General features: G+C 42.0%; 1 protein-coding gene across 2 annotated transcripts in view; it reads right to left on the reverse strand.

Annotated features, from left to right (window-relative positions):
* The window catches only part of LOC311035951 (latent-transforming growth factor beta-binding protein 2-like), a 118,716-nt gene that overhangs the window by 87,473 nt on the left and 15,612 nt on the right, over positions 1–15,631 (reverse strand). For both annotated transcript variants that reach the window (XM_084044467.1, XM_084044466.1), the window contains exon 3: positions 7,524–7,785. In XM_084044467.1, coding sequence (XP_083900593.1) covers positions 7,524–7,785 — 262 coding nt within the window. The remainder of the gene's footprint in view (positions 1–7,523; positions 7,786–15,631) is intronic.

A 15,631-nucleotide genomic window follows, 5' to 3' on the forward strand; every position in this document is an offset into this window, starting at 1 on the left:
TCACCGGGGACCAGGGTCAGGACCAAAGGTCAAGTTTGTAGCATCAGCATTTAAGCCAAACTGACCTCGCTGGCCTGGATCTCGTTAGCCTGGACCTCGTTAGCCTGACCCTGTCAGCCTGACCTCGTTCAAGTTCATTACCACCGTACTCACACCGGGGGAAGTAGATCACAACCCAACACGTGGTCATGTGGTTACAGAGTAAAACCCAGTGTTAAAGGAAAACTTCGCTGAGTTTCAATTGTTTTAATATGAGGAGAAGATTAACAATATAGAAAATAATATAGGAAAAAATAACCCATGCCTTCTGTATACTTCTCTGCAAAATATCACAAAATATAATACATATGCCCGATGACATGAAACAAGAAATACACAGAAGACATAGGGATAATAAAAAATAACTATAACACTATGTTATTAATCTCCTCACATCAGAACAATGGGACTTCGGTTGAAAATCTGCAAAGTTTCCCTTTAAATTAACCCTGAGAGTTACCAATGGATAAATTAACTCTGAGGACTTTACTGTGTATTTCTGAACGAGATAGAACTCATTCAGAACTTATTCAGGAGAGTGCAACAAGCCAACTCTCAACCCTTCTACTCTACTTCCCAGTCGCTGGCTTCTATTATTTTGGCAGAAGCAGAGCAGCGAGACAAGAGGACAACTCCGGACACTTCCTGTTTGATTAGGATAGCAGACTGCCAGGTGTTACAGTACAGAGAGCTTCCCCCAGGCATGGTAGCTATTTAACATTTGTAGTTTTCAGAACACACATACCGGGCTACTATATTGTATTACGAGACCTAAAGCTACTGTGGGATTTAAGCTTATTTATTTGCCTCTCACAGAGTTAGGAAGAATGTTTTACCATTGCTAGATTGTATATTCCTCATTTATCCAGTGTAAATTGACTTTACATATTTACTGACACCACTGGGGATAAATTGTTCATGAACACTTTGACTACAGTACATTCATATTTACACATGTTAAGCTCATACAGCATAACGGTCTGTCACTCTGTCTAAGTGCAGATGGCCAGGCAAGACCATAATTATCTTTTGGGTTTTTTCGTAACTTATTTCTAATCCCTGTACGTTTCTACCTCTCCTCCTTTCTTATATATTTTTTACTCTTCAAGTTCAGATGTATCTATCTATCTGCCCCTATCTGTATTATGTCCTTTGTTTCATAATGTGGTGCTGCTATGACAACTGAACGTCTCTCACAGGATCAATAAATGTATTAGAAATCTATTTATCTAACATGGTGGCAATGTCCACCCATATTTTAATAATTCAAGAATATGTTTTCTTTCCTTCTTTTGAATACATTTACAGAGCTTCAGTTACAAAAGGTACCTCAAAGTATACTTGCGAGCATTACTACCATTAACGCTGCTATTACTAATAAAACATTATATCTCTGTACGCATCGACGAGCCGGCAGGTGGTGAGGTCACCTAGAGTATTTTGACAGCGGTTTCCTTCATTGCTGGTGGTGTGGTTTGTCTGGAGATCCACGATTAACATGAAGAACTCCCGCTGTGACCACAGTTTCCTCTGAGAAGCGTCTGTGTGGGTCAGTCCAAAGCCTTGAGTCAACAAGCCACCAAACCACCGGGAGTATTAGTCACCAGGCAAACCTTGGAGCCAGCATGAGCCAAACAGTTACGGCAGTGAAAGGCATATGTATCATCCGTTTAACGGTCATTATGTTACATGTTCCTGGGTGGCTTTTCCTCGACACCTCAATACATCACTGTGTATGACTGACTTATGTAATCAGGCTCCACCTAATTGCCTACATGGCAGCAGATCATATGGAAAAACTCTGCTTGGTGACTAAAGGCTTAATCCTGACTGTTCTGACAAATGCTTACTTTTAATAACATTCTGTTTTTACCGCGTGGTTCCTAGGGGCCGACGCCAAAGAAGAACCTCTGCCCCAAACATTTTACAGAGACCTGTTCTAGCGCCAACATGAGGCAGATTCTTTCAAAACATATATTTTTTATATTACTCCTGTAGATTTTGACCTCACACAAATCGGTACACATTATCTCTGTAGTCATGTGATCAAGATGTATCTGTCAAATTTCTCATATACCATTGCCTGATTGGCTTCCAAAGCCAATCAGGGAATGGCCCGTTTTGCAAAAATCAAATCATGAACGCAGCAATGGTGCCTGTTTGCAGTGTAGTATAGTAGTAGTAGTATAAGTAGTAGTGGTATAAGTATCTGGTATAATAGTTAACTTAGTTATTCAAATATTATCAACGGTTTGTAGTTAAATTATAGCAGGCCAAGGCATTGGATGTGTACATTTGTGTGTACACTGTTCAATAATCAAAGTAACTGCGCCGGACTTTCCACATGTTTGATTATGTAATGGTGAAGGCCAGAGAGAAATTACCTCTGGAGGGGTGTCAGTCTATGCTGTACACACATCCTGTTCCGCCTCTTCGGTTTCCTCTGAAGGACTGATGTATATGAGAGAGAGAGAGAGAGAGAGAGAGAGAGAGAGAGAGAGAGAGAGAGAGAGAGAGAGAGAGAGAGAGAGAGAGAGAGAGAGAGAGAGAGTTCTAGGGCCATGAGGCAGTGAACGCATCCTCCATGCCTTATCAAAGTTCCACTGGCGCTGACCCTCATGAAGGGGGCTGACAGCCTGGCTGTGGCCACCAGAATCGTATGCTGGCAGGGATGATCCTTTCACTCCTACTGAGCAATAGTCCCCACGGGAAAGTCTAGGTTACAGTGAGAAGTGTTGTTCCACCATAGAGAGAGGGATTATATATTTGCCAGCTGCATATGAGATGCATCTATTATGAATTTTATAGGAGTGGCCCAGAGACAAGGCTGCTGTCAGGTGGCCAGACCGTTGGAGGTCTCCATGCTGACAAGGTGAAGGGGCCGGAGGAAGGGTGGTGGGGGGGTTCGGAGAGTGGAGGAATACAGGGGGGTCAGATCAACAGTTCTCAGGCCCCAGAGCCCATGAGAATTTGTGGATGCGCAGGAAAGTCTTGAGTGTAAATTTAACTCTTGAGAGTGTTAAAATGCTCATAACCGGTGGTTTATTCTCTAGAACAATAGTTCTCAAAGTAGGGTTCTTGAGGGGGTTCCAGAGGGTACAGTATGACCACTTTAACCCAATTTTATACTTCAGATATGCAAAAAATAGCTCATAACGTGTTGTGATGCAACGTGTTGTGAGCTTGTAAATCTGCAATTTGAGAAAAAAAAGAAGAATCTCAAAATATTGTGCAAAATTATGTAAAAATAAATAACAACAACACAAAATCATTTCAAATGGGGGTCCGTGGCCTTGTACATACTGTACAGGGTCAGTTGGACTACTATATCAATTTGGGGGTCCTTGCCACAGAATGGTTGAGAACTCCTGCTCTAGAATAACATTCTCCCCCTCTGTCAAAGAAACCAGTGGCATATCTGTAGGAGCTGACCGTCTGGGGCTGACCTCTGAGGCCGGAGTTCCTCCAGACTAGCATCTGATCCAGTCACTGACACAACTCTGTTGGACTGGTCCACGGGAAAGTTGTTCCAACACAATGTCTGGACAACAGGTTGGTGGGCAGACAGCCAGCCAGACAACTCCTCAATCCTGCCCTTATCTCCTCTGCACACACAGCCCTCTTGAGTATTTAGAAAATAAATACAGAGAAATTATTGTTGTTATAGTGCTAACTATACTGTGCTATACTGAAAATGGTATCATGGTATACCTATGGAATGTAAACACAGTGTGAAGAGGAAAAAGAAACTCTTAATTAAACTAGTTCCGGCTAATCCAAAGAAATCTGGGACCTCAGTCAAGCCTACATCCCAAAGGATAGTTTTGCTAGCCATCAATCAAATGTTACCACAGCCATTCACCTGCTGGTAACTATCGAGACTACAAAGTCTCTACAAAGGCTTAGGACGCACTTTATTCCATCCGTGAAATAACCGCAGAGATGGTATGGAAGCAAACATGTATCCTCTTAACAGGGTGACCAGACCACAAAATCTCTTCTTCCTGTTCAATGACTAATCGGAAAAGCCTGTAGCGCATTCAGCCTCTGGCGCATTGCTACTGTAAATTCAATTTTCTTTAGAGAATTCTGCACCTGCTTTCTAGGGATCTTTGACAGAGAATCTCCCCTCCGGAATATACAGGACTGTTGACAAACTACAAACTCCCGCAGGCAGTATGCTTTCCCCATCTGCTGCTGACACGGTCCACATGGTCTGATTTCATTATGGTGGACCAGTCCAGGCTGTGAACAGGAAAGCCAAGTGTCAGGTCTGGACAACAGGGCGGTGGGTCGACAGCCAGCCAGACAACTCCTCAATCCTTTGCTTGTCTCCTCTGCACAAATAGCCCTCACTCATTATCTTGTTCTCGCTCTCTAGTATTCTCGTTTTTTCCTCCCTTGTTACCTTATTCTCTCCCTGCCTCTGTCTCTCTCCCTCTTTCTTGTTCTTGGTGTAACTCAACTGGCAATCGAAGTGGAGTCAGTAATAAACAGTAGTTGGGTAATGGAGGGAAAGAGGTGTGGGTGTACTAGAAGTGTGCAACTATGGAGAAGTCTGATCTAAGCTCAGGCACCTCTCCTCTTTGCTCCTCTCCTTACTAATGGAGCCTTGGCGCTGTCTACTCTCTCTATCTGTCTCTCCTCTCTCTCTCTCTCACTCTGACCTCGAGTTGCTCTTGCTTTTCTGGCCCGGCCAACAGCCACAGCCACAGCCTGATATATTAGACCGAGACTTGCACCCATCACTGCTCTGGGGTGTGTTCCACACCTCCAATCTCTTTCTAGACCCAAAGATTGGAGAACATTCACAGCCGGGCTGGGGCTTTATTGTGCATTACACAAGCACTTTGGTAGTACATTCTGCTAAATGTTTCTAAATACGGCCTCTAATACCTTTCAAAGTTTGGACAGCTTTTGTGTCATCTTTGGCTATTTCTGAAGGAGTTTTGGGTCTGCTTGGCTACATTTTTAAATAATTGGATTAGTTGGAGCAGCGTGTTCAAGGGGGAAATGGCTCATCCTCGGCTTAACAACACCTGCTGAAACCACTTAGTCAGCTCCATTAGAACCCAGAGAGAGATCCAAATGCTCACGGTAGAGGCATGCGTGACTCAGGAAGACTGTCTGCCTCTTGTAATGTCAAACCTGCAGCTTCCGTCTCTGTTTCTCTTTGTGACTCTCTGTGACTCATGCCACAGAAATGTCCTACGAGTCAATAACAAAAGGAAAACATATGCACAGCAACTGTGCACTTCTGATACAGGGGCCTTGTATTGATTAGAAGCTAGTAAGATTAGTGACTCCAATGTCACTCATGCTTGGTAAAAGAAAATTTAAAAAAGAAGGAAATAAAAGAAAAGAAATCCCTTTAATGAGCCATCTGCCAAAACATTTCGTAGAATTCCTTTGCACTATAAGAGACATGTGGAGGACTCTGCCAGCATAATTCCATAACACCACCAGGAACAGTGGGTGACATAACGGCGACAGAGACCCTCATGCCTCAGGATTAGGACGTGGTGAACCATAAATGTCAACTGTAATTGCGAAATGTTGTGGAGATTTTTGTGGAGAGATATTACCCAGATGTGATTGAAAACTGAGAGGTGCCCTACAGTCAGTGCCCGCACAATTTACGGCACTCCAAATGATGGATTACAAAAGGCATTGGGCCTATGTCCAAAGCTTAGAACAATTTGACAAGATAAGCCCACAGCCCTATGCAACAATCCATCATAATATTTCCAGTAACAAAACAATTACTCCCTTTCATCCTCCTTGATTGTAGGCCTGGATTGAGCCATGATAAAAACTTCATTTGCCAAAAACAAATCAAGACAGCAACTTTTCGCAGTAAGCAAGTTGAAGGAAGAAAAAAAAACTGCAGCAAAGTTCCCTAGTATCATTTCCAGTGAGATTGGGACAGAAATAGAATTGTGTCCCGGCCAAGAAGTATGAGCCATGCAACTGTCTGATTAGTAGACTTTGGAGAATTTGCTGAATGTGTAAAAAAAGACCTTGACAGAGCAGTTGTTACACCTACATTGGTAGACTGTTGTTTAAATGAGTCAAGCAAGAAACTGAAATGTTTATACAGTAGTGAAGCTCAAGAAAAGCATATTCCTTCAAACAAGGTCTCTATTTTCATAGCAAATAACAGGAGTTAATACCGCTGTCTGGCAAATCAAAATTTGTCTCTCTAAGTTTTTACATTGGTGGATTCACGGTTTCTAAACCATGACTTCTTAACCTCCCAAGTAGTGAATGTACAGTATAGCCCTGCTCTGCAATGATGAAGAACATGCTCTGTTTGTGTGTTTAGCTTATTTTCCTTGCAGCCCCATAAGGATTTAACATAACATATGGTCCCAGTCATTGGGTTTGATTTAATACAATGATAAACACAACAACCAATGCAAAGCATTATAACGAGCTACTGTGCAGTGAATGTAAATCATACAATTTCTTATTGTTTAGTTGGCTTATTCAAAGCTGTTAACAGTGATAATAATGAGAATAAATCTCTCCAACATACAGTAAACCCACTTTCAATATCTGATTTGAATTATTTCTAAAAAAACTAAATTGTTCTCTTTCTGGAGAAATGAGAACTCATATAAATCACATTTCATATGCACATGGAAAGTAGCTCTACTCGCAAACACCAGAAATTGTGTCAGAGCCTGGGTTTCACTGAAAAATTGATTGATTTATACTTAGTTGCACACGGGTGTCACCTATTGAAAATAGCTGATCTACAAGCTCACAGTGTGTTGCAGCACGACCTGTTGTCTGCTTGTAGATTAAACAATTTTGGTGCACAACATCCACGCACAACTAAGTATAAATCAGGCATAATGTTCAAATGAAGACATATATCACTTTGCCATGACATCAGGCCAAAAGCATTTCATAATCGTCTACGGCTGCCATGCCTGCATGTCCGTGTGCCATCATAGATCAAACAGAATGGCAGTATAAATCCAGTCTGAGACATTCTGCTCATATTAAAACCTCTCAGTCGTCAGTGATATAGCATGGCTACATCGTTTTTTATTATTGTTCAAAGGCAGCGGCAGAGCTTTCGGCACTGCATGGAATCCAAGCCAAAGGTATTCAACCAGCACCCTATTATTCAACCATCAACAATGTCTCTCATACACTGTATACTGAAAAAGGCAGAATGAGAGTATATTTTTAACCTACTTTCAACCTGGCATTGCTGGCATGTCATTTACTGGTGACATTTTTCAGAAAAAATATCTAAAATTCTCCAAAATAGAAAATCTACAAGCAGCTCACAACGTGTCGCTTTTTTTTCAGCCACACAACATCATTGTGTGACGAGTATAAAATAGGGCTTAATTGGTTAATCAAATCAATGCAGGATTTGGGTCTTTCTTGGTCAACTACTATTTAAATTAGAATCCAAGAGCCTTCCAATTAGGAAAGGCAGGATGAAATATGTGCACATCACTTACACAGGGTGGAGTGGCTGTCTGGTGGCGTCAGGTCTGGGGGTCTGGGCATCGATGGCCTGTCTCTCTGAGGGCCTCCTCCGTGGCTGGTCCCTCTGGAAAGGGTTGGTGCCAGGCTCAACACGCCTCAAGGCCCCTCGGTCACGGATATACACCTGCTCTGGGGCCACCTCCTCACAGCGGGACCCCTGGAAGCCGGAGCGACACACACAGGTATGGGGCCTGCTACAGGAGCCACGGTTCTGGCAGGGGGGCTGGCAGTCAGCTAGAAGAACAACACGGATCATTGGGTCATGTTCAGAGCATGTGGCCTCGCAAACCCCCACCCCACCATGTGAGAGTTGCAGCAGACATAACTTCACATGATCTCAGTACCAGGGTTCACTTTATGGCATGGGAGAGCTATTCCATTAAGACATCCTGCACCTAGGGGTGAAATCAATAATCGAATTAACCATGTAAACCATATATACTTAGTTAATCGGAGTCCCCCAGGGGTCTATACTAGGCCTCCCCCTTTTTTCCATTTACACCAAATCGCTTTGCCAAAAACAGCAGATCTACAAGCTCTAGGGATGCTAGGGTTCATGTGAAGAAAATGTATCAAATAAAATGTTTGTAATCAAATAATTGGTTTAGTGATGTATCATTTGCAACTTCACCTATGTTTAAGCGTTAAGCGCTGCGTTTAAGTGCCACTGGCATTTCTCTGTACAGTGATTTCCTTCAAGCACTGCAATTACAATCCTTCTTTTACTGTGATACTGTGGTCTACATGTATCCGATAGATGAACATAATAATCGGAAAAGAATAGAATCCTTGATTATTTAATTAAAATAATTATTTTTTAAGGACATTGTGGTCTACTGTATTTGGCAATTATGAAGCCCAGGGCATGTACAGTATACTCATGATGTACAGTGAACAATACAACCCATTAATGTTTTCTTAAATCAGCTTCTCATGATCTCTGTGCTTTCAGAAGTACCACCTCATGAGCCCAGACTCGCTCTGGAGGAATTGGAAGAATTGGAGTATTGTGCTGTGTGTTTCACAGCGTTCCATGGATCCCCCAGTACGTTTACGGCCTCAAGAAGCCTCAACGGGGTGACTCAACAACTCTGGATTCAGAGTTGCTGGACAACAGGGTGACTCAACAACTCTGGATTCAACAAAGCTGGACAACAGGGTGACTCAATATCTCTGGATTCAGAGAAGCTGGACAACAGGGTGACTCGACAGCAGCCACATAAACCCTAGCGTTCCACTCTCGGCATGACATAATAGGTGAACATTCGGTAAAGATAGGCAAACAATCATAGCAAATCTAGCTAACAACGCATCGCGTTAGGACTTTTAGATAGTCCATTTTTGGCAAAGAGATTAGGCGTAGAGGGCAAAAAGGAAGGGACCCCGGTCAACAAATTATACAGGCTTTAAGTGGTTAAATCCTGCTGTACCTGTTCATGCGGATCACACCTGTTCATCATAACTGCTCTCTGGGCCAAGCCGAGATTTTAATCTCAATGAGACCTTTACCTGGTTAAATGAAGGATATGACATGATGAACACATGACCCCATGGATCTCCCTAACCCTCATGTCCCCACCAGGCTCCTTGCCAAGATATTTGATGGATACATCTTGGCAGAACATGCACCCTGTGGAGCATGGCTGTGAGGCTCATGAGACCAACACTGCTTTGCAAGGTAGAACCTCCAGCAGTCAGTGATCCAACCCTCAAAAAAACCCAAACATGGCAAATATGTCTGTTGGCAGGTCAACCAACAGATGCTATCAAGATTGGAGAGGTTTTATTCATCACATGCTCATACAAGTATGTGCAGTGAAATGTCGGTGTGGCATGCTCCACCAGACTGTGCCCAAACATTTATAATAAGTAAAACGTGGTATTATATACTGTAATAAATGTTATAATACAAGGATATTAAGTAGTAATAAGTAATAAAGTGTAAAGTGTGTAAAAGTGTGTAGTATATAGAGCATTGGGTGGAAACCTTGTATGTCCAAAACCATTTCAGGAAATGTAAAGAAAATAACTTAATTTTTGGATAAAACATAAAAAAAGATGGAATATCAAGGTACAAGGTTTCTGCCTCACAAACACAATAGAATACAATTTGGAATTGCATCTTCCCTGTTACTCTGTGATCACCCATCACCAATCGTGATTAGGGATGCATCAATGTGACTTTTCTGGCCGATGCCGAGAACCGATATCAACATTGCTGTTACAGTATGGTCGATAACCGAAATTAGCCTGGGAATCTGCCTGTGCAAAAAAAAATGCCCTCTGCGATTTGGGTCTGGCACCGCTCCGTTGAATCCATTTCCTTCTCCCGAAGTCTGGGGTGGCAAATCAGGGCCCAGTATTCAAATAGGGGAGACTGTAATTGGTAGTTGGTTGTAGGTCTAACCAATTGCGTCCAGAGCTGTTGTTTTGATCCCGCCCCTTGGGGGAAACAAAAAGTCCTCATAGAAGCACCAGACTCATATCCACGCAGTGATATAGTCTGGTTACGCGAGGCTAAACCGAAATAGCAGTAAAATATTATGTGGTGGTGAACTACAGCAATTCTCAGCTATATACAATTAAAGAACATGTCATTTGTGTGTCCTATCGCCCCTCTGCTGGCAGGGATGTGCATACTGCCATAATGAACACGTCGTACAATCTCCTGTCACATAAAGTCATCAAACATACAACGCTGTAATCGCTGCCCCAGTGTGCCCCAGAGAAACAGCCTCCCTGCAGAAAGTCAAGGTATCAGTGAGGTTGAGAAGGATCCCTCCACTCTTTCCCAGGTCTGATAAATAATATGCAGTATATGTATTTATATGGACTGTACCAGTGCTACTACTATGTTGCCATTACTGTACTGTATATGTTCTAGATACCTCAGCAGTTGATTCACACTTGTCCAGTCTACCAAAGTATTTTTTTTCTTCCTGAGCACAGTTTGTGTTTTGAATTGTTTTCAAAGGGAGTGCCTGCTAGAAACGACAGCAGTGTGATGAGGTGCTGCATGTCAGTTCTGCGCCGAGCTGTGCACATCTTGCATTTGTATCTGTTGCCGAGAGTTGAAATTTGGATGAGCATTTTAGAGGACACACAGCCTTATTGTATGTGCTTATGTCCCGTGATTGAAGGAATTCTGCACTAGATATGTATATACTATCTTACTGTTAAATTAACAAAACTCAATAATAATGTAGATCTTCTTAATTCCACGGGGTAAATTGTTTCACCCAGTTGATGGCTGCTCAGGTGGTCTAATTGAGCACTCAGGGGGAAGCAGTTAAGTGTCTTGCTCAAGGACACCTTGACACATAGCGGGGGCTGGGAATCAAACCTGGGACCTTCTGTTACCCATTCAGCAGTCTGTCCTTATTAATTTTTCTCCTCAGTGGGTTAACCAGTTGATCTGAAATTACACATGAGCATTGCCCATTGACATATGCAGGGAGTGGGGAAGCTGATTCTTCACTTTTCCCAAATTTAAGTTGTTGTTTTTTTAAATCACTTGTGCCACAGGGTATGGGATTTGTAGTCACAGGCGCAGTCCCTGCAGGCAATGGGATCGGTAGTCATGGTTGCTGTCCCATATATCCCAGACAGATGGTGGGTGGAAATGCGGGTATGGACTAGTGAGTGCTGATTAGTAGATGTACAGAGTTGACTGCCTACTGATTGTGGTTCATAATCAGATCCTTCTGTCTTATTGATTCATGCCTCTACCATAACGTACCCTCATGCAGTCTAATCTAATGTACTAATCTAAACAGGATGGTGACCAGGTCACCAAGACTAGGGATGGGAATCAAGAACCACACTCGTTAAGAGAATCAGAATAGTTAACTCTGAGAATAGACATTGTATGCCTCCAAGCTTATCAATTCCTTTTATCAATGCAAAATGTTTTTCTGGCAGTTGCTCCTTGCAAAACAATGACGTCATGCCTTTTTTTTTACTGTTTGTGCTGTATACTGTGTTCGGACTCATAGATACTAAAACAGTTGAAAACCTGTGTAGGCCTACTCTTTTTCCACACCGATAAGAAGAATCGCTAATGGCATTGGTGTCAATAAAATCGTATCAATCCCGAAACCTTATAAGACCCAAAAAATACTATACTATACTATACTAATACTAAATATATATATAAATATATATATATATATATATATATATATATATATATATATATATATATATATATATGTACATACATGTACATACATGTACATACCAATTTATGTAAATTAAAAATAGATAATAGCAGCATTAGAGATGGTTTTGTGTTGTTACCGTCAAGCTAGTTTTACTGCAGTTTGGAATAACGTTTTGGAGCCTTTAAAAGTGAGTTGTGAGCCCTTCTTTCCTTCCTTCCTGTTATATTTGCCATGTTTCCTTAACTGCATCAGACAGTAGGCCCACTGTATACCTCTATGTTTAATATGTCTTCATCAAGGGATGTCTGCATAATGCAGTTTAAAGGGGAGGCAAAATAGATTCAATTACTCAAATATACTTCGTTGACCAAAGTACCCCTAGGCCCCCCTCTTTTTTCCCTCTACACAAAATCTATAACCAAAAATAGCTCATCTACAAGATCATAACGCGTCACGAGTCACAACGCATCGTGAGCTGGTAGATTGATTATTTTCGACAAATGTTTGCCCCAGAATAGGGACACAATAGGGAGTTCTCAGAAGCTCTGGTTTAAAACGAAAACAAACGAGAGCAGGGCCGCTAGGGTTCATGTGGTTAAATTATATCTTTCACATAGAATGATACGTGACACAGCCCTAGCCACACATTCACAACCTCCCAGGGCGATATCTGCTAAATTAGTTTTACGTCTCAGTCTGATTCTGTACATTTTTACCTGTTTCATAGAAGAGAGCCTGGAGGGGCTGACATGTTCAATTCTTCCTGAGCCATTAACCGGCCTGTTTAGTCTAAATGTATGTGATCACATACATTAAGCCCTGATCCGATTTCTCGTGAATGTACTGTAAAGCCCACTCGAGCTTCTTGGTCTCCTGGCTGCGTTTAAGTGCCGCTGGCATTTCTCTGTGCAGTGATTTCCTTCAAATACCTTCTTGTCACTGATCTAGAATCCAATGTGTTCCTTCATAGTTACGCTGGCAGCTTAAAAAGGTCATAAAAGTAGGAGGTCATAAAGTAAATGAGCAAATGGGAAAAACTGGATTCCAGGGCCCAACTGTAAATGGCTCACACTTCATATATTGAATAACTGGCGGGGATATTTTTATACTTGAACACAGAATCTAAAGAGCCATATTGTACTTCTCGGCAGTAAAATAAGATAGATGCATTTGTAATATTTATTAACAGTCTGCAAATACAGCGAGTGTTGAGGTAATTGAATTGTCATCATGGCATAATAATACGTGTCAAAGCACTGTCCTCACTCCAGCTACAGTAAGTACTTCCAACAGTATTTTGAGACGTAAATCATATGCGCATCCCTATGACATTACTATGTTTCTTTAACCACTTGACCCAGACTTTCTTTCCCTCTACCCCAAATCTCTTCACCGAAAATAGCCGATCTAGCCAAGCTTTCGCCGAATGTTCACCTATTTTCGCTGTACGTTAGCCTAATATTCACATGCCCAGAATAGGGACACTAGGGTTCCTCATGGGGTTAACTGCTGTATGTGTTTATGTCTAGTATTTATATTATTACATATTATATGTCCACACCAAACATTATAACTGTAACAATTACATTTGTGAATGATACAGTTATAGTTATAGTGCTTGGTGTGGTTATAAAAAAAAGATTTGATAAAATAGGGCTTCAGTAGTTAAAACAAACAACACTCCATCTTCTTACACACATGTCCATGTATCTCAGTAAATCAGGCCAGTAGTCTGTAGTGGCTAAAGCAAACAGTGGTGCTCTGTCAACAGGCCGATGGAATGCTATTGACACAGATGCTGTGTGACAGATCTCAGGCAGGAAGGCTGCCATAGCTCTTGGCAGCAAGGCGAGCGGGCAGCCAAACGGCCACGCCACCTACAAATAGGGCCCTACCTGCTGCTCCCTTCCTGTTATTGGGATGCTCTCCTCTGGGGCCACTTTGTCTTTCAGTCTGTCTTGGGTGAAGTAAAGTGGACAAACACACCCTAGGCGTGTTTTATAGCACGGGCATGGGGCATTTTTATTTCTCGACTCTAAACTGTGTTTTAACTGTGGGCATATTCCCATTAAGAGTGTCTAATTAAGACCACATGGTTCGGTGTACCATATTCAAGTTTTCTCACAGCAAAATGTGATAATTGAAAGAGAGCAGTGCATTATACATGGTCAATCTGTGGTACAATGACATAAAGGGACAAATTGGGGATAAAATCACAGACCATTATGATATTCCTGTGGCTTATGGTGAGGCAAACCTTATTCAGACCAAAGTAATTCGCTCAAGAATTATGTTTCAACTGCTTTGAGGGAAATTCTCTTTTCTTTTTGATGAAGTGTACATATCCATGGAATTGTACTCGTGAACACATAACTTGGTATGTGATCGGAGTTTTCAATCATGGGATAAAATGGGAATTGCCTTAGCTGTATATGGTGTGGAGTTAAATATATCATCTCCTAACTAAAGTACAGGCTGGCTAGGTGCCACTAACTTGTCCAGAGTCTGCTCAAACTCAAGTTTGGAGATGAACTGGAGCATGGTGGAACAGGCCGAAGATTCCAATGACATTATACATCGAGAACTTAGAAATGACAGTGACATTACAAAGCAAGAACTCGGCGATGTGTGAAAGTGCATTCTTCAAAAGAATTGCCTGAACTCCAATGAGAAACAACACGCCGCAGCAAAATGTTCCAATAATAATTTAAGTACACTTTATGGTCGGCCTCCGATGGGAAATGCATTCCAACGTGTGACCGTTTTTTACCAGCTGTGTGGCACAGAAATGGCACCAGACAAATGAGCCCGTTCTGCGTGTTGCCAGCAGAGTGGCCAGGTCAGTGACTCTGGGTCGTACATACAGTATGTTCCACATGAAGCCTCCAGCTTGGCTGTGGCACCGAGTGTCACTGCCCGTGTCTGGTCTCTGTGCCCTGCCCAGGGGCTGTTGAACACATTGTCGCAGTAATTGCTGTCGTGCAGATTTGTCTTGCACATCATTAAAACTAATTGCCTCACATTCCATCCATTTCACAAATGTGTGCTGCAATGATTTACTTTGGAGAGAATAATACTAAAAATGAGAATGTGTCAGACATAAAGCCTCAATTATGACTGAGACACACTGGCCAAGTTCAGAGGAGTTGTGTTCAGAAGCAGTCATATGAAAAGTGTCTATTAGTAGGCTACTGCTGCTGGCACCATCCAAACAAATACTCTAATCCAGACAAAACAATGATTAAGTACATTTCCTCAGCATGAATATAATTTTCTCTAAGCTTAGCTAAAATGTAATACCTTGTTAGGCGGTAGCAAGGAATTATGGCATAGTATTTAGAAGTCCTGAAGGTTTATTTTCAATACCATCACAAATACAGACATGGAATCATGAAACTAATTGCCACAGATTTTTTTAGATGACTTCTTCCAACTACAAGTTTATTAGCCACGTGATTTTATACAGCTGCCAGTACCACCATCATCTCTGTTCAGCACACTGATGTGTTGTTATGTGCCACGGCAACAAGTGCCATCGGGTCCTCCAGCAAGGTATGCTGCATCTACGGAAGAAGGGCGCTTATTTCCTATGTATTCATTATTCTATGGGCCATAAGTATTAAAAGAAAACAAGCTTGCACATCCACTTAAAAGCAGGTGTAGGACCAACTGATCAAGGCAGGTAAAATAATAAATAAAGTGTGCACACGGACACTGACACTGTCATACACACTACAATGACCTCTATCGCCAAATGCATTAAGCTGTATTTAGTCTGGGTAGCTCAGTCGGTAGAGCTCTCGTCTTTGGACCAGAAGGTCACATGGTCATGGGTTTGATCACGGGCACCGCCAACTCAGCGTATGAGTAGCACGGCTTGGGTGCAGCATGTCGTGCAGTAAGTACTGGCAGCTAAT

The sequence above is a fragment of the Gymnoscopelus microlampas genome (genome assembly GCF_963454915.1).
Source record: "Gymnoscopelus microlampas genome assembly, chromosome: 20".
In the NCBI taxonomy this organism is placed as follows: Eukaryota; Metazoa; Chordata; class Actinopteri; order Myctophiformes; family Myctophidae; genus Gymnoscopelus; species Gymnoscopelus microlampas.